The 27,249-nt window shown below is 45.1% G+C and overlaps 2 protein-coding genes across 2 annotated transcripts in view; both read right to left on the bottom strand.

The window, feature by feature from the left end:
* The window catches only part of LOC139311826 (zinc finger protein 721-like), a 144,370-nt gene that overhangs the window by 38,741 nt on the left and 78,380 nt on the right, over positions 1-27,249 (bottom strand). The window contains exon 7 of the mRNA XM_070936348.1: positions 10,619-10,897. Within this exon, the coding sequence (XP_070792449.1) occupies positions 10,619-10,897 (279 nt within the window). The remainder of the gene's footprint in view (positions 1-10,618; positions 10,898-27,249) is intronic.
* Positions 17,876-27,046, bottom strand: LOC139313450 (uncharacterized). Its single transcript, XM_070939059.1, has 2 exons — positions 26,867-27,046; positions 17,876-18,745 (listed from the first exon to the last, which is right to left on the bottom strand). Exons 1-2 carry the CDS (start codon positions 27,044-27,046, stop codon positions 17,876-17,878), a joined length of 1,050 nt encoding a protein of 349 aa, XP_070795160.1.

The following is a 27,249-nucleotide window of genomic DNA, read 5'->3' as shown; positions in this document are numbered from 1 at the left end:
GGGGCATGCCACAAAACTAAAACAAGTAGCGCTAAACCCCATCGTCATTCACCTGTTTTCTTTCTTTTTTTTTTTTAAAAAAAAACCATTTTACTTATTTATCTTAGTTATAAGATGAAAAGCGGATGGAAATGCCTCCCCCCTCCACAACATCTACTTAGGTCCCCACTCCCATCAGGCTGTTCTTTGGATTCCCAAGCCCACCGAGCCCAGGATGATGGGTGCGGCGGTAGGACACTCCCGACACGATGGCAAGGCATAACAGAATAACAGAGTTGGAAGGGACCTTGGAGGTCTTCTAGTCCACCCCCCACTTTTCTCTGCCGTTGGCTTCTTCTTTTCTGGGATCGGGAGCGCCTCGCCTGCGATCTATGCGGAGGGGGGGGGAAACTGTATAATATAACCTGTATAAAAAGAGCCTTGGTAGTACAGTGGTTTAATGCACCCTGTTATTAACACAGCTGCCTGCAATTTCTGCAGGTTCGAATCTCACCAGGCTCAAGGTTGACTCAGCCTTCCATCCTTTCTAAGGTAGGTGAAATGAGGACCCAGTTTGTGGGGGCAATAAGCTGACTTTGTATAAATATACAAAAGTATGAAGGCTATTGCTTAACACATTGTAAGCCGCCCTGAGTCTCCGGAGAAGGGCGGCATATAAATCAAATTTAAAAAAAATAATAATAATTTGGGGAAGAAAAGTCTGCCTGGTCAATCAAATACAGAGGGTTTCCCCCTAATTTTGGCGTTTTTGCACTTTCTTCCATCCCCCTTCCCTTAATTCTTTGCTTTTCTTTTTTCATACTACCTTCTCCTGGGTCTTCTTGTCCTTTTGCAGCTGTTGAAGCAATTTAAAAAAAAAAATCCTCTTCTTGCTTTGCAGAAAAAAGGAGAAGCTTTTGCTTCCTTTCATTCACTCCCCCCACCCTCTTCCTTTCTAGGAAGCCCAGCTCTATAGGCTTAACCCTTTGGAAACTAAGGCTTTTAAAAAAAAAAAAAAGAAACAAACTTTGATTTGAAAACCAGAGTTTAATTTTAAGTCAGAAGAGACTCGGGAACTAAAAGTTTTTTTTTTTTTTTATCGCTGGCCAGATCAAACAAAGAGGTACAATTATCCAACCATTTATAGTCTATAATCCTGCTTTTCTCAACCTTTAAAATGTGTGGACTTCAAGTCCCAGAATTCATTCTGGCTGGGGAATGCTGGGAGTTGAAGTCCACCAGTCTTCCAGTTAACAGAATAACAGAATAATAATAGAGTTGGAAGGGATCTTTGCAGATCTTCTGGTCCAACCCCCTGCTCAAACATAAGAGTTTTGCAACTCTGCAGTATCCCAAATCAGGCTGCTGAAAGTTGGAGGCAACTGGCCAAATAAAAGTTGGCCACACTTCTTGTAATTATTTTTGTTGTTCTTGTTGGAATGAAATAAACTAAGTGCTCTAATGAGTTTGAAAGTAAAGACTTCTTCAAGTTGAGTTTCGCTCTTGTGGCTTTAGGAAGACGTCCCTGTGGTTTTCTTTGCAGAAATATTTAAGTGGTTTGCCATTTCCTTTTGTTGGAAGAAATATCCTTCTGGGTTCAGCTCCAAGTGGGGAAAAAGACACTGGAAACATGGAGACTGCTTGGAAAGATGGTTTAATGGTGGACAGGATCACATGGTTTGAGTTCCTGAACAGAAAAAGGGTAGAGATGCAGCGAGTCCCCGGATTTTATGCCCTCTCTGGCTTTGAACTTCCTGGGGTCCAGGAAGAGTATCTTGATTGGTTGTCAGACTCCCAGGGGGTGGGGGTCTTAGCTAGCCTTGCTCGCTGATGTAATCTTCCCAGGTGCCATGTGATGAGTTTCTGTTGCTAGATGGGTCCCATTGTGTGGCAGATGATGGTCCTTTGACAAAGGATGGGGTTTCTGCCTCTGGCCCATTGACAAAGGGTGGGGCAGCAGGAAGGTGGGAGCTGCTTTGTCTTTAAAACATGCTTCTCCATTTCTCATACAGGGAAGCATAATATTCTGCCTTTTTAATATTTCCTAAAATATTGCATTCTTCTAGGAAAGGGGTGGGTGCTAACTTCCTACACTTTCTTCAAGGATTTTTTTTTCCTTTGGATGGGGATCTAGCCTGATTTTCTGGTAGTCTCCCATCCAAGTACCAATGAGAACTAACAAAACAAAATGAAATTCAATGGTGAGAGAAGTAAGGTTCTACCTTTAGGCAAGAAAAACCAAATGCACAGATCTAGAATAGGTGGTACCTGGCTCAACAGTAGAAACTGTGAGAGGGATTTAGTGGACAATCATCTAAATATGAGCCAGCAGTATGCTGCAGTCACCAAAAAAAGCCAACACAATCCTTGACTGCATTAACAGAGGGATAGAATCAGGATCATATGAAGTGTTAGTACTAATTTATAATGCCTTGGTAAAACCACACTTGGAATACTGCATCCAGTTTTGGTCGCCAAAATATAAAAAAAGATGTTAAGACTTTAGAAAGAATGCAGAGAAGAGCGACAAAGATGATTGGGGGGCTGGAGGTTAAAACATATAAAGAACAGTTGCTGGAATTGGGTATGTCTAGTTTAATAAAAAGAAGGACTAGGGTGACATGATAGAAGTGACCCAATATTTGAGGATCTGCCACAAAAAAAGAGGGGTTCAACCTATTACTGGAAGAAATTTACTGAGTTTGTTCCCATCTGGGACACACCACAGATGCTGAGAAGAAACGGATGCAGAAGCCAACTGCCAGAAAGTGGGATTCTTTTAATGTAGGAAGGCAAGAAGCAAAAAGTGACACAGCTGGAGCGCTTCCTGGCTTGCAAGCACCTTGGGGAGTGTGACTCTGAGCCTTTTATGCTTCATTCCCCTTTGAAGCTCCTGCAGCTTGATGGATTTTCATGTGTTTCTGATTGCCCTGGGTTTTCTTTTATTGTTTTACTGGGTTAATCTTGGTCCCAGGTCTTTTGTTTTTCCTGTCCTTGGCAGTGGTGAAGTGCTACCAGTTCGGGCAAACTGGTAGCGGCGGCGGCGTGTGGTTCGGTGAACCGGTAGCGGCGGCAGTGTGAGGCTCCGCCCACCTGCCCGAACGTCATTACTTCCTGGTTTTAACCAGGAAGTAACTTGTTTTTTACAGAGGGTCCAAAATCACACGTGATTCACCCACGCCTGAGTGGAGTAAGCACACGCGTGTGGCGCACACACTTCCGAACCAGTAGGGAAGGTAAGTAGATATCTCCCTTGGTCCTTGGGGTTTAATCCTGTCAGAGGCAGGAAAAAGGGAGTTTCGGTTTATTCTGGAGAGTTTATTTTTAGCTTGATTCCCCTTATCTTAATGGCTCTACTTAAGTGTGTCTGTTACTTTTGTAACAGTCATTAGCACTGCTGCTCTGAGTTTTCCTTTCAGCTGGTGCTTCTTGGTTTTCTTAAAGGGGGAAGGACTGGGTTGAGTCTCTTGGCCCTGTTTTCTGAGGTTTTTGGTGCTGTGAGGTTTCTGGCACTGTCCTTTTGGGGTGTAGTTCCCACATTATTCTCCACAGGACCTGAAGAAGCAACGGATGGAAACTACTCAAGGAGAGAACCAAGCTAGAATTAGGGAGAAATTTCCTCACAGTCAGAATAATTAATCGGTGGAACAGCTTCCCTCCAGAAATGGGTGCTCCCACACTGAAAGTTTTTAAGAAGCGTTTGGAAAACCATTTATCTGAAATGTTATAGAGCTTCCTGCTTGAGCAGGGAGTTAGACTAGAACCCCTCTAAGACAGTGGTGGAATTCAAATTTATTATTATTATCGGCTCTGTGGGCGTGGCTTGGTGGGCATGGCAGGGGAAGGATACTGCAAAATCTCCATTCCCACCCCACTCCAGGGGAAGGATACTGCAAAATCCCCATTCCCTCTCCACTCTGGGGCCAGCCAGAGATGGTATTTGCCGGTTCTCGGAACTACTCAAAATTTCCGCTACGGGTTCTCCAGAACCTGTCAGAACCTGCTAGATTTCACCCCTGCTCTAAGATCCCTTCTAACTCTTATTCTGTTAATTGTCTTGAGGTCCCTTGTTGAGAACAGTCCAAGGTGGTGCTGCTGCCCCCTAGTGAAGCCTTAACACACCTGTAAGCTTAAAAAAGAAAAGCAATGCCAAAATCCCTAAATTTTTGTAGATCCCCATTCTAGACCCTTAGCCACCTCAGCCCTCAAAATCAGGTAAAATAATAACTTTAAGACAGTTTCTGTTGGGCAGAAATATTCCCCCATTGCTCTCTATGCTTCCCCAAGTGTGCATGTTGAAGTAGGTCAAAACATCTTCACAACCTTTTCCAATTCTCTAATTCCGAAACAATGAACAGGAGCCAAGCAGAGTAATTGGATCTGCAGAACTGCATACAGTCAGGTCCAGAAATATTGGGACATCGACACAATTCTAACATCTTTGGCTCTATACACCACCACAATGGAGTTGGAATGAAACAAACACAATGTGCGTTAACTGCAGACTGTCAGCTTTAATTTGAGGGTATGTACATCCAACTCAGGTGAACGGTGTAGGACTTACAGCAGTTTGTATATGTGCTTCCCACTTGTTAAGGGACCAAAAATAATGGGACAATTGGCTTCTCAGCTGTTCCATGGCCAGGTGTGTGATATTCCCTCATTACCCCAATTACAATGTGCAGATAAAAGGCCCAGAATTCATTTCAAGTGTGCTATTTGCATTTGGAATCTGTTGCTGTCAACTCTCAAGATGAGATCCAAAGAGCTATCACTATCAGTGAAGCAAGCCATCATTAGGCTGAAGAAACAAAACAAACCCATCAGAGAGATAGCAAGAACATTAGGCATGGCCAAAACAACTGTTTGAAACATTCTCAAAAAGAAGGAATGCACCGGTGAGCTCAGCAACACCAAAAGATCTGGGAGACCACGGAAAACAAGTGTGGTGGATGACCAAAGAATTCTTTCCCTGGTGAAGAAAACACCCTTCACAACAGTTGGCCAGATCAAGAACACTCTCCAGGAGGTAGGTGTATGTGTGTCAAAGTCAACAATCAAGAGAAGACTTCACCAGAGTGAATACAGAGGGTTCACCACAAGATGTAAACCATTGGTGAGCCTCAAAAACAGGAAGGCCAGATTAGAGTTTACCAAACAACATCTAACAAAGCCTTCACAGTTCTGGAACAAGATCCTATGGACAGATGAGACCAAGATCAACTTGTACCAGAGTGATGGGAAGAGAAGAGTATGGAGAAGGAAAGGAATTACTCATGATCCTAAGCATACCACCTCATCAGTGAAGCATGGTGGTGGTAGTGTCATGGCGTGGGCATGTATGGCTGCCAATGGAACTGATTCTCTTGTATTTATTGATGATGTGACTGCTGACAAAAGCAGCAGGATGAATTCTGAAGTGTTTTGGGCAATATTATCTGCTCACATTCAGCCAAATGCTGCAGAACTCATTGGACGGCGCTTCACAGTGCAGATGGACAATGACCCAAAGCATACTGCAAAAGCAACCAAAGAGTTTTTGAAGGGACAGAAGTGGAATGTTATGCAATGGCCAAGTCAATCACCTGACCTGAATCCCATTGAGCATGCATTTCACTTGCTGAAGACAAAACTGAAGGGAAAATGCCCCAAGAACAAGCAGGAACTGAAGACAGTTGCAGTAGAGGCCTGGCAGAGCATCACCAGGGATGAAACCCAGCGTCTGGTTCTGTCTATGTGTTCCAGACTTCAGGCTGTGATTGACTGCAAAGGATTTGCAACCAAGTATTAAGAAGGGAAAGTTTGATTTATGATTATTATTCTGTCCCATTACTTTTGGTCCCTTAACAAGTGAGAGGCACATATGCAAACTGCTGTAAGTCCTACACTGTTCACCTGAGTTGGATGTACATATCCTCAAATTAAAGATGACAGTCTGCAGTTAAAGCACATGGTGCTTGTTTCATTCCAACTCCATTGTGGTGGTGTATAGAGCCAAAGATGTTAGAATTGTGTCGATGTCCCAATATTTCTGGACCTGACTGTACATAATGTCTATTGAGATTCTCAGTCATCCAGGTCATGCTTCAGTGGTGGGTTGCCCCCGGTTCGGACCGGTTCACAAGAACCGGTAGTAAAACTGGTGGGAGGCTCTGCCTGTCGAAGCGTGAATCAGCCTCGTTCCCCCCCTGGGGAAACTGTAATTAATTAGAGGTGAATGGATCTTGTCTTCCATGGTGTATACTCTCAAAGAAAGAAAACCCAAAGTTTCTAAGAAACATTTTATTATAAAAGTAAAACAAAACTAGCTAACTACATCTTTACCGGACAAAGGAAAATCAGGAAGTTAGAAAAGAAAGAATGTAGACATGCGCAGTAGTCCAATGTCTCACAAGACCAGTCTTACCTCAGTTACAGATAAGTTCCCTGGCAAGCTACCGTAAATCTCAGAATGGAAGCTCAGCTGGCAAACACTTAACGCAGTGACACTGCCCACTGACCCTGACATCATCAGGAAGCTTCTGCGCTTGCATGTTGTTGTTGTAATTGTTGTAACCTGCCAGAGAATGCTGTACAGCAGTGGCCCCCAAACTTTGATGCTTGATGGCCTGGCAGGAGGCAGGGAAAGTGGGCCGTATGAATGAGCATGTGTGCACGTATGCAGTCCTTGCATGAGTGGCTGGCTGGCGTGTATGAGTGCAGCTCAACTTGCGAATGCTTGATTGAGCCTGGTGGCTCAGCAGACTGATGGCATTGTGATTAACACCAGCTGTCTGCAATTACTATAAGTTCGAATCTCTCCAAGGCTCAAAGTTGACTCAGCCTTCCATCCTTTCTAAGGTAGGTAAATTGAGGACCCAGTTTATGGGGGCAATAAGCTGGCTTTGTATAAATATACAAAAGTAGGAAGGCTATTGCTTAACGCATTGTAAGCCGCCCTGAGTCTCCGGAGAAGGGCGGCATATAAATCAAATTTTTTTAAAAAAATGCATGTGCGCCAGCCTGTACCATCTTACTCCTTGTACAAGTTGAGTTGCACATGTGCACACTGGTCTGTCATGGCCCAATTCCAAATAGGCCAAGTCCGGTAGTGGGCCACGGACCAGGGGTTGGGGACCCCTTCTGTAAAGCATCATAGGGTGCTATTTAAAGTTTAAATGCTATTGCTATTATTATTACAACAGGCACCTGTCAAACACATGGAGTAAGTTTCATTGGCCCACTGTGGTTTGTAGAAAGTCAGCACCCAACCATCCTCTTAGAGAATGGAATATTTTGGGGAATATTAAAAAGACAGGATAGAATATTTCCCCTAAAGGAGAAATGGAAAAAAAAAATCTTAAGGGAGGCAGAAACCAGCCCTTTCCCTGCCCCTAAGCAGAAACTGAGGAGGTCAGCTTTTAGAAATGCAGATTTGGTCATCTGTTCAGAAAGACTGGGTCAGACAGAAAACTTCAGAAAAGCAACAAGCCAAAGGTTGACAAGATTAACTCAGACGAACACCTAGGATTTGCATTTCCCCTTTTGTCTATAGAGCCAGCCATGACCCCCTACACAACCCCATAGGAATCCAGAAGGTATAAAACCCACCCACTCCCAAATCCATTTTGTCAGCTGTCCCAGAACTGCACGCTGTGAGTGTGTTGGTTCTGTTCGCCAATAAACAGAATCTTTCTTTCCAATCAGTGTTCATTTTATTCCCGACTTGGAACTGGACCTGGATATTTCTTCTAACAGGTTTTCAGGCAATAATTGTTGTTTTTTTGTGCTACCATGATAGTGTCAGGAATATGCAGTAAATCTGATCAAGGTAGGTGTTGAAAAGTAGGTGTCAGTTGGCAGAGAACAAAGATAAGAGGGATTGTAGGAGATCCATTATTAGTCCTTGGGGGCAGGAAAGCAGAGATCTGATATCAATTAACAAGGATTGTTAAAAGGCAGACCTGTTGAAAGCACCTGCCTTTTAATAAAATTTATTTATTTATTTATTTATTTATTGGTTCGATTTATATGCCGCCCTTTTCCGGAGACTCGGGGCGGCTTACAATGTGTTAAGCAATAGCCTTCATACTTTTGTATATACCTGCTTAGTAAGGCTTTCGCCCCCCCCCCCCAAGCGGTGTTCTTTTTTTATACAAAGTCAGCTTATTGCCCCCACAAACCGGGTCCTCATTTTACCTACCTCAAAAGGATGGAAGGCTGAGTCAACCTTGAGCCTGGTGAGATTTGAACTTGCAGTAATTGCAGGCAGCTGGTGTTACTTAACAGTGCTTTAGTCTGCTGCACCACCAAGGCTCATCCTTGAGTCGTAAAAGGTATTACTAGACCAGTGGTGGTCCCGGATCCCAGGGTCGTGTCCCGTTCGGAACTGGGGCACGTGTGTAGCTCCACTCACACGAGCGCGCAAAGCTCCACTCGTGTAAGCGGCAAGCTCAACAACAAATGGAGCTGTGTGCATGCACACGTGCACCTACCACGCACACGGAACAATCCCCTCTCCCTTCCCCGCCTTCCCACACCGGTCCGCCAAACCGGAAAGGTTGGAGACCGCTGTGCTAGACGCCTGGTGACGAGACCAGCATTTCAGGACCTTGGACAGCTCTGATTAGGATTGAAATACTGGCTGAGGAAATGGCCATTCTATTTATCTCGTTTTGTTAAATCCTTGGGAGGAAATTCAGTAGACCACGATCTGCTTCTGAGGAGCTGAAAGTTATTGGTTTTGGGTCTCGGGTTCAGAAAGTTGCAAATTAGTGGAAATAGACTTCTCAACCTTGGAAAACCTTATGATGAGTGAACTTCAACTCCCAGATTTCCCCATGCTGGGTGGAGAATTCTGAGAGTTGAAGTCCATGCATTTTAAAGTTGCTAAGGTCGAGCAAGTCTGGAGACTGTGGTGGAGATGTTAAAATAGTCTCTCTTCTAAATGATCTCGGAGTCCATAGAAGACCCCAGTGATGAAATGACCTTGAAAATACTGTTTTGGCCATTTGTGGGTTAGTGGGATCGTTTGACAGTATTGATTCTGGAAGAACTGAGCACCCAGGAGCTGTGCTTAGCCCAAATCTTACAAATGGACTATGAGTTAATCCATTTTCTGGATTCATTGCAACACAACAAGCCAATACATCACAACAAGACTTCAAAGTACTGTAAGTCTAAAATGAGTTTGCTTCAAAAGAGGCTTTCAAGATTATTTACTTTCAGCAAATGGAATGAGAATTGGTAAGACATTTTCTCCCCTCCTTGGAAAATACAGGTAGTTCTCAACTTAGAACCATTTGTTAATAGAATAGAATAGAATAGAATAGAATAGAATAGAATAGAATAGAATAGAATAGAATAGAATAGAATAGAATAGAATAGAATAGAATTCTTTATTGGCCAAGTGTGATTGGACACACAAGGAATTTGTCTTGGTGCATACGCTCTCAGTGTACATAAAAGAAAAGATACATTCGTCAAGAATCATAAGGTACAACACTTAATGATAGTCATAGGGTACAAATAAACAATCAAATCATATTAGGAAACAGTCAATATAAATCAGAAGGATACCAGCAACAAGGTTACAGTCATACAGTCATAAGTGGGAGGAGATGGGTGATAGGAACAATGACAAGATTAATAGTAGTGCAGACTTAGTGAATAGTTTGACAGTGTTGAGGGAATTATTTGTTTAGCAGAGTGATGGTATTCGGAGGGGGGGGGGGTTGGAATTGGCCTTGTGTCTTGTTGTTCTGGTGTGCAGAGTCCTATAGCATCATTTTGAGGGAGGAGGGGAAGAAGGGATGAATTTTGGGGGGGGCAGGCGCATGTGGGACCACAAGTGCCCACAATGACGCTTGTGTGAGTGTGGCCACGAACACCCGCGATGACGCTCGTGTGAGTGGGCTGCGAATGCTTGTGACGAGGCTCACGTGAGTGGGATTGTGAGTGCCTGTGATAACACTTGCGCGAGAGGGGTTGCAAGTGCCCACAATGACATTCATACGAGTGGGGCTATGAATGCCTGCGATGACGCTCTCATGAGTGCAGTTGCAACCGCTGTTGACAAGGATCGGGCAAATGGGACTGCGAGTGCCTGCGATGAGGCTCATGCGAATGGGACTGTGACAGCCCGTGACAACGCTTGCACAAGTGGGGCTGCAAGCACTCACAATGAGGCTCGCATGAGGGGGGCCGCAGGCACTCATGAGGCTCACACGAGGGGGCCCAAAAGCACTCACAATGAGGCTCACACGAGGGGGGCCGCAAGCACGAGGCTCACACAAGGGGGCCCACAAGCACTCACAATGAGGCTGTGGTGACGCTTGGACGATTGAGGCCATGCGCATGCACCAGCCAGCCCCACGTGCAACCCTGTGGCAATTAGGCCGCGGTCTGGTAGTGGGCCATACCCACAGACTGAGGACCCCTGATCTAACATAAGCAGTGAGTTCTTGAAGGAGCTTCTCTCCCCAGGTCCCTCACAAGCCAGGTCACGTGCCGTCCTTGTCATCGCTGTGTATGCTCTGGTGCCGAGTGAGGTGTGCCTTCCGGATGAAATCCCTCCCACATGTAGAACATTTATACGGTTTCACTCCTGCGTGAATCCTCTCGTGGTTAATCAGCCCCGAACCGGAATGGAACTGGCTACCGCACTGCAAGCATGTGTACGGCTTCTCCCCCGTGTGAGTCCTTTGGTGGATGGTCAGAAGGGAGTTGCGGCTGAAGCATTTCCCGCAGGTAGGACACCTGAAGGGCTTCTCGCCCGTGTGGCTCCTCTTATGCACCAGGAGGTGAGAACTCTGGCTGAAGTTTTTCCCGCAGAAGGAGCATTTGTACGGCTTCTCGCCGGCGTGGATGCGTTGGTGGTAGATGAGGCCTTGGCGTGAGTGGAAACTGCTCCCACACTGGGTGCACTTATAAGGCTTCTCTACGTCGTGGGTCCTCTGGTGGAAATTCAGATGCGAGCTTTGACCAAAGGTCTTCCCGCAGATCGAACACTTGTGGTAAGGTCTTTCGGGAACCGGGATGTTATCGTCTGGTTCCTGTCTCAAGTCCAGCTCAGATGGGATGCTTGACTTCTGGATCTGGAATAATAGGGGTTTGCCCAAGATCTTCCTATTGATGACCGAAGTGATGGATATGGCTGCTTTGTTCCGTATATGGATTCCTTGCTGAATCTTTGGCTGGGTCTGATTCTGGAAGAGTTTCCGCTGCTCGGGGACCCGGGAAAAGTTCTCGGCGAATTGTCTTTGGGGGATCCAGCACAGATCCCTTTCCTTACCTCCTTCCTGCAAACAGCTTCTCTCCTTCTGATCATTCGCAGGTCCGTACTCTGTTGGAATGAGAAAAGGAGAGCTGTTGATTTAATGTAGAATGAAATAACAGAGTTGGAAGGGACCTTGGAGGTCTTCTAGTCCAACCTCCTGCTCAGGCAGGAAACCCTACACCAATTCAGACAAATGGTTATCCAATCTTTTCTTAACACCCCCCCTTCCCCCCAAGTGATGGAGCACCACAACTTCTGGAGGCAAGTCGTGCCATTGGTTAAATGTTCTTATTATCAGGAAATTTCTCCCTAGTTCTAGGTTGCTTCTCTCCTTGATTAGTTTCCACCCGTTGCTTCTTGTCCTGCCCTCAGGTGCTTCGGAGAATAGCTTTAGTTTAGTTTAGTTTAGTTTAGTTTAGTTTAGTTTAGTTTAGTTTAGTTTAGTTTAGTTTAGTTTAGTTTAGTTTAGTTTAGTTTAGTTTAGTTTAGTTTAGTTCAGTTCAGTTCAGTTCAGTTCAGTTCATTGGATTTATATACCGCCCTACTCCCGAAGGACTCAGGGCGGTGAACAGCCAAAAGATAAAATACATGTAATACAAATGTTAAAAAAACCATTAAAATACAATTAAATAATTTGGCCCAAAATACAAAATTTAAAAACCCCAATTTTTTTATACGACAAATTTAAAATTTAAAAATTTAAAAAACAGTTTAAAAAAAGAGGTTAGGCCAGGCCGGCCTGCTGGAATAGGAATGTTTTGAGGGCACGGCGGAAAGCGCGCAGATCAGTGATCCTCCGTATCTCTGGGGGGAGCTCGTTTCAGATGGTGGGTGCTCCCACAGAGAAGGCTCTCCCCCTGAGGGCCGCCAGTCAACACTGTTTGACCGACGGCACCCTAAGCAGCCCCTCTCTGTGGGAGCGTACTGGTCAGTGAGAGGCTACTGGTGGCAGAAGGCGGTCTCGTAGATACCCCGGTCCTAGGCCATGGAGCGCTCTAAAGGTGGTAACCAAAACCTTGAAGCACACCCGGAAGACCACCGGGAGCCAGTGCAGCTCGCGCAGGAGGGGGGGTCACATGGGAGCGCCACATCGCTCCCATAACCACCCACACGGCCGCATTCTGGACCAACTGGAGCCTCCGGGTGCTCCTCAAGGGGAGCCCCATGTAGAGAGCATTGCAGTAGTCCAGGCGGGTAGTGATGAGGGTATGAGTGACCGTATTTAACGAATCCCGATCCAGAAAGGGATGCAACTGGCAAATCAGGCGGACCTGATAAAATGCCCTCCCGGCCACAGCCGTCAGATGCCCTTCTAAAGACAGCTGTGAGTCCAGGAGGACACCCAAGTTGCGAGCCCTCTCCGTGGGGGCCAACGACTCGCCCCCAATAGTCAGTGATGGCACCAACTGACTATATCGGGATGTCGGAAACCACAGCCACTCGGTCTTGGATGGGTTGAGCCTGAGTCTGTTTCTCCCCATCCAGATCCGTACGGCCTCCAGGCACCGGGACATCACTTCAAGCTTTGACTCCCTTTTCTTTGTGGCAACCCCTGAGATACTGGAACACTGTTATCATGTCACCCCTAGTCCTTCTTTTCATCAAACTAGACATACCCAATTCCAGCAACTGTTCTTTATATGCTTTAGCATCTAGTCTCCTAATCGTCTTTGTTGCTCTCCTCTGCATTCTTTCTAGAGACTCCACATCTTTTTCACATGGTGGCAACCGAAACTGGATGCAGTATTCCAAGTGTGGCCTTACCAAGGCTTTATGAAGTGGTATTAACACTTCACGTGATCTTGATTCTATCCCTCTGTTAATGCAGCCTAGAACTGGGTTGGCTTTTTCGGCAGCTGCTGCACACGGCTGGCTCATATTTAAGTGGTTGTCCACTAGGACTCCAAGATCCCTCTAAATAGTTACTACTATTGAGTCAGGCACCACCTATTCTGTTCCTGTGCATTTTATTTTTCTTGCCTAAGAACCTTACTTTTCTTACCACTGAATTTCATTTTGTTAGTTTGCCCCCAATGTCTTCATGCTGCTTTCTGCCCTAAGCAAATCTTAGCCAATCAGTGCAGAAGTCAGGGGCAACTTTTTCTGTCTGAGAAAGGGAGAAGTTTTTGTGAGCTGAAATTCATTTCATCACTTATTTTCATTCGTTTCATTTCTCAAAAGCTTCATCCTTCTTAATATAATCTCTTGGCTTGAAAATGCGCTACCAAACTCGTCCTGATTTTTTTTTGTTGATACTATAGGTCAATGTTTAGCAATGGAGATTTTGGACTCAATTGTAGTCATAAACCGAGGACTACCTCTATCTTTGAAATGATGTCCCAACGGGACATGGTTGTCTATGTTGTGGCTCCGTTACCTGAGCCTGTGTCATCGGCAGGAGAGACTCCGAGAGTGAAGGAGAAGAGTTGGCAAGGCCTCCCTCTCCAGGACCCTCCTCTCTGGCAATGCCTTCGGTGTCCGCCGAAGGGCAAGAGATAGGGCCGGGGCCAAGCACGTCCACACAGCCACAGGTGGACAGTGATGAGAGCAATGAGTCTTGGCTGGATCCACGCCAGCATCACAGAGATAAGCGCGCGCAACAGAAGAAAAGGCGTGCCCGAGATTAGGCTGAGTCACTGGACCACACCCCACAGGGTATAAAAGGGAGCGTGGTGGCCAGTCAAACCTTGTGACGAACAAAGCTGAAAGCTTCCATGCCATTCTGCATTGCCGGACTTTTGCTATAGACTTTGCTGGATTATCTTTGGACTTGATTGACTCTGTAATTATTGAGCTGTTTGCTTTGATGTACCAGAAGCGGGGAGAAGTTATCTCTCCTCTTCGTAAGTAATAAACTCTTGGCAGGCAGCCACTAGGTTGTTGCCAAGTTCTGTTATCATAAGGAAAGGGATTTTGTCAGCTGGTTTAATCTTTAACTCTTGGACGTCTGTTGGTGTGTGTGCATGTGGGACGGGGACAGAACAGTCTAGTGTTCTAAAAAAACATTCAAATTCATATCTAAACCAAGATAGGCTAAAACATTGTGGAAACGTTTACAAGAAAAACGTGCCTTAGAAGATGTGTAGAAGGAGGAGGAGCAAAACTTAAACCGAGAGGTTTTAAGGATGTGGGATGCAAACAGTACCTGGGAGACAGTTGTCCCCATCACTTTCTCCTTTGGCTTCTCCGTGCAGCTGGCTCTGATCCGGAGGCTGGAAAGCTTGTTCTGGTCCTGAAAAACCAACCGCTACTTCCTCACATGGCATGCCATCCTGAAATATTAATGAAGATATGCTGTAGCTAGCTGAAGGAGAGACTATATACCTTAATCTAATATAAAGAATGGTTGATGGAATTGGGTGTGTCTAGTTTAATGAAAAGAAGGAGAGAAGCAACCTAGGATTTAAGAGAAACTTCCTGACAGTTAGAACAATTAATCAGTGGAACAACTTGCCTCCAGAAGTTGTGAATGCTTCAACGCTGGAAATGTTTAAGAAGGGATTGGATAACCATTTGTCTGAAGTGGTGTAGGGTTTCCTACCTAAGCAGAGGGTTGGACTAGAGCAGGGGTCAGCAACCTGCAGCTTTGGAGGCGCATGTGGCTCTTTCACCCCTCTGCTGCGGTTCCGTCACTCAAAATATGCATCACAACCGCCAATGTGCGACACCCGCTGGCACACAATTTATTGAGCTTTTCAACCCCTGGTAAGCCAACCATGGATAAATCCAAGAAAAGAAAAGTTTCAGAAGAAAACAGAACGTTTAATTCAACTACATATGGTAGTTTTGTGGCCGCTCAGGAAATAGTCAGGCACGGGAAGGGTTTTGTGGCTCCCGGTGTTTTCTTTTCTGAGGGAAACAGGTCCAAATGTTTAAGGTTGCAGAGGACCTCCAGGATTATTCTATTCTATTGTTATTATTTCCTATTCTACTTCTACTTCTAGTATTTCCTATTCTATCTCATCCTATTCATCCCATCCTATTCACCCCATCCCATCCCATCCCATCCCATCCCATCCCATCCCATCCCACCCCACCCAACCCAACCCAACCCAACCCAACCCAACCCAACCCAACCCAACCCAACCTAACCTAACCTAACCTAACCTAACCTAACCTAACCTAACCTAATCTGCTTTTTCTGGAGGAGGACAGCCAAAATATATCCAGCAAAGTGACATGCAGAGAAAAATGCTTTATCTTGCTTTGCACCCAACAAGACTGAATCCAGGAAAAAAGTTGTGTCTCTGACTACAGGTAGTCCTCGAGTTACGACCAATGAATACGAGCCCAAAATCTATGTTGCTAAGTGAGAAATTTGTTAAGTGACTTTTGCCAACATTTAACGACTTTTCCGGCCACAGTTGTTAAGTGAATCCCTGCAGTTTTCAATTAGTCACACGGTGGTTAAGTGAATCTGGCTTCCCCGTGGACTTTGCTGGTCAGAAGGTCGCAAAAGGGGATCGCATGACCTTGGGACACAGCAACGGTCATAAATATGAACCAGTTGCCGAGCATCTGAATTTTGATCATGTGACTGTGGGGACGCTGCAATCGCTGTGTAAAAAGAGCCTTGGTAGTACAGTGGTTTAATGCACCCTGTAATTAACACAGCTGCCTGCAATTTTTGCAGGTTCGAATCTTACCAGGCTCAAGGTTGACTCAGCCTTCCATCCTTTCTAAGGTAGGTGAAATGAGGACCCAGTTTGTGGGGGCAATAAGCTGACTTTGTATAAATATACAAAAGGATGAAGGCTATTGCTTAACGCATTGTAAGCCGCCCTGAGTCTCCGGAGAAGGGCGGCATATAAATCAAATTAAAAAAAAAATAAAAATGGTCATAAGTCACTTTTTTCGGTGGCGTTGTTAACTTTGAATGGACACTAAATGAACTATTGTAAGACGAGGACTACCTGTATTTATTTATTTATTTATTCATTCAATCATCATTCATTTATAGCAACAACTTTTATTACAGTCATGGACCACTAACTAACAAACTAACTAACTAACTAACTAACTAACTAACTAACTAACTTTACTTACTTACTTAATTCATTCATTCATTCATTCATTCATTCATTCATTCATTCATTCATTCATTTATAGCAATGCCAACTTTTATTGCAATCATGGACCACTAACTAACTAACTAACTAACTAACTAACTAACTAACTAACTTTACTTACTTACTTACTTACTTTATTCATTCATTCATTCATTCATTCATAGCAACGACAACTTTTATTACAGTCATGGACCACTAACTAACTAACTAACTAACTAACTAACTAACTAACTAACTTTACTTACTTACTTAATTTATTCATTCATTCATTCATTCATTCATTCATTCATTCATTCATTTATAGCAATGCCAACTTTTATTGCAATCATGGACCACTAACTAACTAACTAACTAACTAACTAACTAACTAACTAACTTTACTTACTTACTTACTTACTTTATTTATTCATTCATTCATTCATTCATAGCAACGACAACTTTTATTACAGTCATGGACCACTAACTAACTAACTAACTAACTAATTAACTAACTAACTAACTAACTAACTTTACTTACTTACTTACTTTATTTATTTATTTATTTATTCATTCATTCATTTATAGCAATGACAACTTTTATTACAGTCATGGACCACTAACTAACTAACTAACTAACTAACTAACTAACTAACTAACTAACTAACTAACTAACTAACTTTACTTACTTACTTACTTACTTACTTACTTACTGTATGTATGTATGTATGTATGTATGTATGTATGTATGTATGTTTGTCAAATTTATTGGCTATCCTTCTAACTGCAGGGTAACTCTGGGCGACAATGAGGATAGAGATAGAGATAGGGCTAGAAACAGATAGACAGACACCAGTTTGATCTAATGGTTAAGCTGCAGGCTAGAAAACGGGACACTGTGAGTTCAAGTCCCACCTTAGCCATGAAAGCCAACTGGGTGACTTTAGGCCAGTCACTCTCAGTGCAACCCACCTCACAGGGTTGTTGTTGTTGTTGTGGGGAAAATAGGAGGAGGAAGGTGTGTTGGACATGTTTGCCACCTTGTGTTATTTTTTTTAAAAAAATAAAGGTGCGATACAAATAAATTAAAGATGTCTGTCTGACTATCCTAGATAGATGACAAGATAAAGAGACAGATCTTTTTAGTTTATTTGTATGGTCAAAACATACAAGAATCTTAAGAGCTGTTTCAGCCGCGAACAAGTGACCAGTTTCTCTAATCTAGTCAGTTTCTCAGTGGCTGGTACAGTACAATCAAAACCACTAGTTTACAGTACATAGCAGCGCATATATAAAAAAATAAGGTGCTGTGCATGCATGCAGTGTAGGCAGGGGTGAAATTCAGCAGGTTCTGGAGAACTGGTAGCGGAAATTTTGAGTAGTTCAGAGAACCGGCAAATACCACCTCCGGCTGGCCCCAGAGTGGGGTGGGAATGAAGATTTTGCAGTATCTTTCCCCCAGGAGTGGGGAGGGAATGGGGATTTTGCAGTATCCTTCCCCTGCCATGCCCACCAAGCCACACCCACAGAACCGGTAGTAAAGAAATTGGAATTTCACCACTGAGCGTAGGTGAATATTAAAGTCTGGTGAACATTAAACCCCATCCACATTGGAAATAATCAGCGATGCTTCCCTTTTGAGACGCGCTGCCTCTCCACCATTAACCTTATGCTCACGGATGTAAACAGGATCACTTCTCCTCACCTGTTGCTCCCACTCCTCCGTTTTCTGCTGCTTCTGCAGAAAATCCTCGGCCAGGGCCACCGCCTGGGAGCAGGTATCGGGGCCCCGGGCTCTGACCCAGCTCTGAATCTCCCCTGGCAGGATAGTCAGGAACTGCTCCAGGATCAGCAACTCCAGGATCTGCTCCTTGGAGTGTTTCTCCACCTTCAGCCACCGGCGGCAAAGCTCCTGAAGACGGGTGCAAGCTCGCCGTGGGCCCTCAGCCTCCTGGTAGCAGAAACGGCGAAAGTGCTGGCGCTGCTTCTCTCGGCTCACGGCGCTTCCCCACAAGATGGCCGTCTTCACTTTCCCGTAATCCTCTCGCTCTCCGGCCTCCAGGCCACTGAAGGCCCATTCAGCTTGCCCACTGAGGGCGGGCAAGAGACGGGCTGCCCACTCGTATTTCGGCCACCGGCAGGCTTTGGCCACTTGCTCAAAGGAGGCCAGGAAGCCCTTGGCATCATCCCATGGGGTCAGCTCTGGGGGCAGCTGAGGAGACCCCCATCCTGAGGAAGGGGACCCCGTTTCCTGCCGAAAGTGCTGCCGCTGGGTGTCCCAAGAAGGAAGTACCACTTCGTCTGGCTCCTCCTTAACTTTCTTCTGCGCTGACACCCTTTGTGGGAATCGCCCAATGCTTCCAGTCGGTAGCAGCTGAGGGTTTCTTCCGACCGTGCCTGACCCTCCTGCCACTTTGAGGACCATCACTGGATCTTCCATTTCCAAGACGGAAATGGAGCTTCTCTGCAGAGGGAGAAAGAAGACAAGCAGGAAAACATTTGGTGCTGGGAAAGAAAGTTGACACAGGTAGCCTTTGACTTACAACAGTACGCTTAGTGATGCTCTGCCCCAGCTACATACCCCAAAGAACGCAGCACACACAAAGTCCGTTCAAACCTTAGTTTACTAAATAAACCAGTCTTTTACAACAATGCCTGTTAATTAATTGCATTAACAGCCACCAAGAATTCAAAGAATAATAAGTGAAAGCTTACTATGGTTGGCAGAATGCCCAGAAGCAATTTGCAGGAAGCTGATAAGATAAGCAAGACAAGACACGAAGGTATGTGAATGAAGTTGTTCCCTGCAAATTGCTTCAGTCGGCGTTCCTCCTTAAATAGGCTAAGGGAGTGGCCAATTAGCCCCAAGCCTTACTCTCGAGGAGACCGCCTCCTGAGGAGCCACTCCTGCCTTTTGGCAGCTCTGCGCACCTGTGCATTGAGAAGGGGCTCCTCCTCTTTGTCCTCTTCACTTAAGGGAGCTTCTGGAGGTTCTGAAGGCCCTGGCTGAGTCCCTGCCTCTGCCACCACATCTTCTCCAGCCTCCTCATTGTCCGACTCGAGTGCCAGCTGCACAGGCTACTGGCGAATCACCACACCAGCTTCCTCGCTGTCTGAATCAGCTACTAGCTGCACAGGCCACATATAGGCCACAACAAGTGACAGTTCAAAGTTACACCGGCACTGAAAAAAGGGACTTACGACTGTTTTTCACAGTTATGACCATTGCAGCATCCCCATGGCCACGTGATTTACAATCAGATGATTGTTAACTGACTCACATCTATGACGGTTGCAGTGTGTCCCGGGGTCATGGGATCCCCTTTTGCGATCTTCGTGTCAATAGGGAAATCTGATTCACTTAACAACCGAGTTACTAATTTAGCAATTGCAGCGATTCACTTAACAAACCTGGCAAGGAAAGTCGTAAAATTTATTTATTTATTATTTTGTTATTTTTTCTTTTATACCGCCCTTCTCCCGAAGGACTCAGGGCGGTGAACAGCCAAGGTTAAAATACATACAGTATGAAAATTAAAATAATTTAAAAAATAATTAAATCAATTTGGCTACCCAATTTTAAAACCACTTACCCATAAAATTAATCAATTAAAATCTTAAGCCAACCCGGCTCGCTGAAACAAGAAAGTCTTCAGAGCCCGACGGAAAGTACGGAGGTCCGGGATCAGTCGTATCCCTGGGGGTAGTTCGTTGCAGAGGGCAGGTGCCCCCACAGAGAAGGCTCTCCCCCTGGGGGTCGCCAGTTGACAGTGCTTGACCTATGGCACCCTGAGGAGACCCTCTCTGTGGGAGCGTATTGGACGGTGGGAGGTTATCGGTGGCAGAAAAATGGGGCGAAACTCACTTAACAAATGTCTCATTTAGCAATATAAATATTGGGCTCAACTGTGGTTGTACGTTGAGGACTACCTGTAAAGCACAGAGGGAAAATCCTGCCCATGATGGGCTGAGAAACCCAAACCAGCATCTGACCTGCTCATTGACACCAACACATCTTTATTCCTTTGATTCCTTGGATTAGAGCAGAGGTCTTCAAACTCTGGGAGAATTCTGGGAGTTGAAGTCCACAAGTCTTAAAGCTGCCAAGTTTGAAGACCTCTGGATTAGAGCCAAGATCTCCAAATTTAGCAACTTTAAAACCCAGGCATACTGGATTCATCATAAATGTGATTCAGTGGTCAAGCATCCGAATGTAACTCACATGACCATGAGAATGCTGCATCGGTCATAAGTCATAACGGTCATAAGTCCCTTTTTTCAGTGCCGTTGTAACTTTGAACGGTCACTAAGCAAACTGTTGTAAGTCGAGGACTACCTGTATTTATCTTCTGCAGGGGTGTCAAACTGGCAGCCCATGGGCCAGAAGTGTCATGCGCAGGCCACACCCACCCCAGCTCCGCGAATGGCAAACACGAAACGTCACGTGATGGCAACGTGACGTACGACCAATCCTCACACTTACGACCACCACAGCATCCGCATGGAGGGGGTGATTAGAATTTGGGCGCTTGGATCATCTATGGTGCTGCCGGGAAGGGAGCTTACACAGATCAAAGGTGGAAGTTAGGGCTGAAGTGTAAGTTATCCCCCCGGATGATGTCTGCAGTTCCAACTACGATAAGTACCATGCTTTTGGATGGCAGGAGAAAAACAGGAAGAAGACTGATATGGGTTCAGATCAAATGGCAGGAACATGTGTTTGACAAATACCAGATACTTTACAGAGGCCTACTAACAGCATATGTTTGTTACAGGAAGTTAGTTACAGGAGGTACAAATATAAAGGCATAATGTATATGCGATACAAATACAAAGGCATAATATATCATATGTGTGCTATACAAATACAAAGGCATAATATGTGTTACAGGAAACTAATGGTTACAGAATAACAAGTTTCTACTAATTCTAGTATACCAGTCTATTATATTATATTATTATTATTATTATTATTATTATTATTATTATTATTATTATTATTATTATTATTAAATTTTTAATTTGATTTATATGCCGCCCTTCTCCGGAGATTCAGGGCGGCTTACAATGCGTTAAGCAATAGCCTTCATCCTTTTGTATATTTATACAAAGTCAGCTTATTGCCCCCACAAACTGGGTCCTCAATTTACCTACCTTAGAAAGGATGGAAGGCTGAGTCAACCTTGAGCCTTGGCGAGATTCGAACCTGCAGTAATTGCAGGCAGCTGGTCTTAATAACCAGCTTAATAACAGGGTGCCTTAGACCACTGTACTACCAAGGCTCTTATTTATTATATCCTTATTACCGTTTCCCTTCACTTCCATTCCCCACCATCCAGTTAAAGCTGAAGAAGCATCTTAGATGAGAAGTGAAACGTCATCAAAGAAAAAACAAGAAAATCCAGTTGCCTCCTGAAAAAAATGAGCACTTTTGGGACATAACCATGATTGGTTATTATGGGTGACTGAGCATCTACATAGGCTCTCTTGGATTAGTTAAAAATTGTGGGGACTGAAAGAACAAGACAACTGACAGTCTTGTCAGTTGATTTGGGGTAGATGCTTTTTTTTTGTTTTTGTTTTTTGGATGCAAAACACTGAGTGGGCTTCTCCTGCCTCCCGCCCACCCTTTATTTTTAAAAACTCACCCAATTTTCCTGATTTTAATGCACCCTCTAGGTCTTCCTTCCTGCAGATGCACCCTGCGTGACTCTGGCAGAGAAAGGCAAATGCCCCTTTTTTTTAAAAAAAAAAAATGCACTGGAATCCTTAGCAGGATGAAAAGCGCCTGTTTCCAGAGGGAAGGGAAAAAGTGTGGGAACAGGAAAAGGGTCTGCGGTATTTACGGGTCTCCTTTTTTTTCAAGCTATGATTTCACATCCACCTTTTCCTCTCTAGGAATGCCTTTTTCCCCCCCACCAAGGAATTCATTAGACTTAACTCTTTCACACCTGGGTTTCTTCCAAGACTTTCCTATCCAGATGCACATTTTCAGACGGATCTAAAATTTCACTGGCCTGGCTGTGGACAATGGAAGCTGTGGTTCTGCACATCCGTGTGGCACCAGTTTGGAGAAGGAGGCTTATTTTATTTATTATTTATTTATTGGTTCGATTTATATGCCGCCCTTCTCCAGAGACTCAGGGCGGCTTACAATGCATTAAGCAATAGCCTTCATACTTTTGTATATACCTGCTTAGGAGGGCTTTCGCCCCCCCCAAGCGGTGTTCTTTTTTATACAGTCAGCTTATTGTCCCCACAATCCGGGTCCTCATTTTACCTCCCTCGGAAGGATGGAAGGCTGAGTCAACCTTGAGCCTGGTGAGATTTGAACTCGCGGTAATTGCAGGCAGCTGGCAGCTAAATGCTACTTAACAGCACTTTAGTCCGCTGCACCACCAAGGCTCTTTTATTATAACTCAGTGAACCATAAATTCTCAACCATGAATGAACTTGCTTGACGTACATCCAGGGGTGAAATCCAGCAGGTTCTGACAGGTTCTAGAGAACTGGTAACAGAAATTTTGAGTAGTTCAGAGAACCGGCAAATACCACCTCTGGCTGGCCCCAGAGTGGGGTGGGAATGGAGATTTTGCAATATCCTTCCCCCAGGAGTGGGGTGGGTATGGGGATTTTGCCTCACTAGATGCCTTTTTTTAAAAAAAAACCATCCTGCTCCTCATGAGTTCTAGGTGACTGGGTGAGAAATGCATCAAAGCAGCCCTTCATTCAGCCAAAACAATCCATATTCACAATATCGTTTTTCCCCCTTATACTTAATTTATTCCCCTCCCCAACCGTAAATCAGCAAGGTAGGCAGGCTCAGGCTGCCCCATCCAGAATTTCTATAGGTGAAGATGAATTTGAACGCACTATTCTCTATTCCTTCCTCCCTTCCCTTCCCTTCCCTTCCCTTCCCTTCCCTTCCCTTCCCTTCCCTTTCCTTTCTTTTCCTTTCCCTTCCCTTCCCTTCCCTTCCCTTCCCTTCCCTTCCCTTTCCATTCCATTCCATTCCATTCCACTCCACTCCACTCCACTCCACTCCACTCCACTTCTTTCCTTTCCTTTCCTTTCCTTTCCTTTCCTTTCCTTTCCTTTCCTTTCCTTTCCTTTCCTTTCCTTTCCTTTCCTTTCCTTTCCTTTCCTTTCTCCATACAGGGAACAGGAAATCTGTGACAAGGAAGCCAGGATCAATTAGTCATGAATGGATGGAGCTCATAACTGCAAAACTCAGAAAAAGCAAGAAAAGGGGAGAAGAAATGGGTTGCTTATACTAGCCTAACCGCTCCTTCCTCCTCTTTTGCTTCTACGAAGCCTTCATCGTTTGTGTTGCTTGTAGGTAATCCTCGATTTATGACTGCAATTGGGATTGGAATCTTGCTTCTTTAGCAAAGTGGTCATTATGCGAGATATCACAAGACACCCTTGACAAAATTGCCAGTGATGGAGCCCTCAAGTCCCTAGGAGGCAAACTCTTTTGTTATAGTAGTTGTTAAGTGATTTTGTGGGTTGTTAAGTGGAGGGAGACCTACATGGGTGCCTGAAGGGGGTGGGGAAGATTGCTTAATGCATTGTAAGCCGCCCTGAGTCTCCGGAGAAGGGCGGCATATAAATCAAATTAAAAAAAAAAAAAGATCATGGGGGATTTCATATGTTGTCTGGAGAATTCTGGGAGTTGAAGTCCACAAGTCTTAAAAGCTGCCAAGTTTGAAGACCTCTGGGTTACTGCTTCGCTGTAACCAGGTGCCTCTGCCCGGACTTGGATCACCTGTGGGAGGGGGGGTTAGAGACCTGGTGCGAATTCCCCATTCCTGTTCTCTGGATGGCCCAAGTACTACAACTCCCATCACACCCTGCCTTCAAATGTTTGGGGCACTCTTTAGAACCAGTTTTTTTGGGGTAGTGGTGAAGTCCTTAGAAGCCTGAGGGATAATGTCTCTATAGGGATGTTAATGGTGGTATTCCTGTAACTGGCCTTGTGAATTGCCCTGTTTCCTGGGTTGGCATAGAGACCATTCTCCATCTTAAAATAGCTGAACTTCAACTCCCAGAATGCCCCATGCTGACTGGGGAATTCTGGGAGTTGAAGTTCACATATATCTTAAAAGATGCCAAGGTTCAGACACAGTGCCCTAGATAGATTAACCTGATGCATTAAACGTCCAAATCTGGTTACAGCTTCGCACCAACCAGGGCCAGGTGCCTCTGCCCGGCCTTAGGTCACCTGTTGGGGTGTGGTTGTGTTTACACTACAGACCTGGTGCGAATCCTGCTTGCCCCTCCCTCCCCTTTTCCCTCCTTATTTCATCAACCTTCTTCTTGCTCCCGTCTTCGAAGGAGTTAAATAGAAGCGACGGATTCCTAGAGAGGAAGAAAATTTGGGGTGGAGTTTGGGGTCTTGGGATGGGGGGGGGGAGAATGAGAAGCGGGGGGGGGGGGAAGGAAGGGAACGCCAAATGCTCCTCTCGTTCCTGGTCTCGTCTGAATGCTCCCGCGGGCGGATGCTGGCAGCGGCGTTTGCAGAAGGGGTCTGCTGTATTTTTCTGGTGTGTGGTGGTGGTGGGTCCTTTAACGGAGGTGGGGGGGGAGACAGCGGCTGGTGGGTCTCCCCCCCATCTCGCCCGCCTTGTGCATTCGGGCAAAGCTAAGCTGCAGAGAAGCAGGGAGGGAGGAAGAGCGCTGGGAAGCCCCCCTACCCAAAAAGATCTGAGCTGACCCTGCAAAGAAAAGACGAGGTGGGGAGGGGGCGCCTTTGCAGAGCAAGCAAGAGGGTCCGTGGCCTCGCCTTTTCGCTGCAAGTTAGGGGGAGGATGTAGCTTAGCCCCTCCCCTCCATCCCCATCCTCATCCTCATCCCCATCCCCATCCCCATCGATCTCGATTTCAGTTTAATTGCTTTGGCTGAATGAACTACTGCTTTTATGCATTCCCTCACACCCCCACACCCCCCTTTGCAGGGTTAAAACTTCCAGGGAGTGTTCGGTGTCTTATTAGGTGTGGATTGGCTTTATTGGGTGTTTTTCTTTCAAAGGGGTCCAAATCCACCTTTAATTCTCTTATTGCCCCTTTATTTTTAGTTGTTAGAGCCTTTTTTTTAAAAAAAAATCCGTCCTGCTCCTCATGAGTTCTAGGCAGGGTGGATTTGATTTAAATCGAGTTGATTTAAATCACAATTTAAATCATGATTTAAATCACTAGTAAAAAGGCTTGATTTAAGTCAACTCGATTTAAATCATAATTTTTAAAGAGCAACTGTCATCTCTGCTCCTCCTTTGACCCGCTGTTGACTCACCGATAGTCCCAGTGTTGCAGAATATACAGCCTCCTGCTACATAACTAAGCTCCATTTCATGCTGAATAAACTAAATTATTTGTGTATCTTGAATAGAAAACTATCTTACAATAGATTTTTACCCCAAAAGTTTTTTATTAAAATAAATTCGATAAAAATAAAAAAAATCCGATTTAAATTAAAAAAATCTGATTTTTTTTATTTTTTTTAAAAAATAATTGATTTTTATCCACCCTGGTTCTAGGTGACTGGGGCGGGGTGGGGGAAAATGCATAAGAGCAGTAGTTCATTCAGCCAAAACAATCCTTCCTCATAATATCTTTTAATTTATTCCCCTCCCCAAGGGTAAACCTTGGTAGACAGGAAGACAGGCCAGGGTTGGCCCCAGTCATCCAGAGTTTCTAAAGCTGAAGGTGGATTTGAACCCACCTCTCTATACCTTCCTTCCTTCCTTCCTTCCTTCCTCCCTCCCTCTGCAGTGGCACAGTGGTTAGAGTGCAGAACTGCAGGCTACTTCTGCTGATCACCGGCTGCCAGCAGTTTGGCAGATCGAATCTCACCAGGCTCAAGGTTGACTCAGCCTTCCATCCTTCCTAGGTTGGTAAAATGAGGACCCAGATTGTTGGGGGAGCAATATGCTGACACTGTAAACCACTTAGAGAGGGCTGTAAAGCAGTATGAAGCGGTATGTAAGTCTTAAGTGCTATTCCTTCCTTCCTTCCTTCCTTCTCCATAGAGGAAGAGGAAATGTGTCACAAGGAAGCCAGGATCAATTAGTCATGATGGGATGGAGCTCATAACTGCAAAACACAGAAAAAGCAAGAAAAGGCGACAAGAAATGGGTTGCTTCTACTAGCCTGACCTCTCCTTCCTCCTCTTTTGCTTCTACGAAGCCTTAATCTTTTGCGTTGCCTGTAGGTAGTCCTCGATTTACGATTCCATTTGGGATTGGAATTTTGCTTGTTTAGCAAAGTAATCCTCATGTGAGATATCACAGGACGGCTTTGCTCAAGAAGTGTCATTCTGCACTCACTGTTGCAGTTGTTAAGTGATCTCACTGGTCATTAAATGGATGGCATCCTGGGTAAGAAGCACAGATTTCCCAAAAGGAGAGGCCATGTGAGTCCTGGCACAGTCTGCATTCGACTTGAGGGGGTTTTGGAGAAGCTTAGAGATGTTTTGGTCCACCTTGCTTAGAAACGGTATGGAACATGCGGCTTGGAGAATAGTGCAAGGCTGCAAAGGCCACCGGTCTGGGGATTAAGGCCGCATTTCTCAGTGGCAGCGGTGGTACTAGGCTGAAGTCCAGGATTGACGTCAGTGGCAGCTGGCTGAAACTACTGAAGGCCCCAGGCCTCCCCTTAAGGCACCACCCTGGCATTTCTGCCCCATTGTAGGGCCCAGTTTGGGTGGCTGAGGCTTCTGGGGGCAGCTGCAGCTTTGCACCACACTGCAGCTCTCCTAATTCATGCATGGCCTGCACTGGACCTCCTGGGTTTCCCCCACCCCCTTGAGGCACCCCTTCCTTTAACCACCCACAAAATCTCTTAATTTCCACCACAACAGAAGAGTTTGTCTCTTAGAGATGTGGGGGCTCCATCACTGGAGATTTTGTCTATGGAGTTCTGAGGTCCTGGAGAGGGGGTTACATTGGAAGACCAAATGGTCCTTTTCAAG

This window comes from Pituophis catenifer, unplaced genomic scaffold, assembly GCF_029215685.1.
Source record: "Pituophis catenifer annectens isolate HBS135680 unplaced genomic scaffold, rPitCat1.0.hap2 SCAF_2, whole genome shotgun sequence".
Classification (NCBI taxonomy): Eukaryota; Metazoa; Chordata; class Lepidosauria; order Squamata; family Colubridae; genus Pituophis; species Pituophis catenifer.
Note: the sequence above shows the minus strand (reverse complement) of the source record. Positions and strands in the feature narration are given on the sequence as shown.

What these genes read in the sequence shown, in the direction of transcription:
- LOC139313450 (XM_070939059.1), bottom strand. Translation starts at nt 27,046, where the DNA reads ATGCATGAATTAGGAGAGCTGCAGTGTGGTGCAAAGCTGCAGCTGCCC. An exon ending in CAATCCTGGACTTCAGCCTA is followed by an intron (nt 18,746 to 26,866) that starts GTACCACCGCTG and finishes CTCCCTCTGCAG; the next exon opens with AGAAGCTCCATTTCCGTCTT.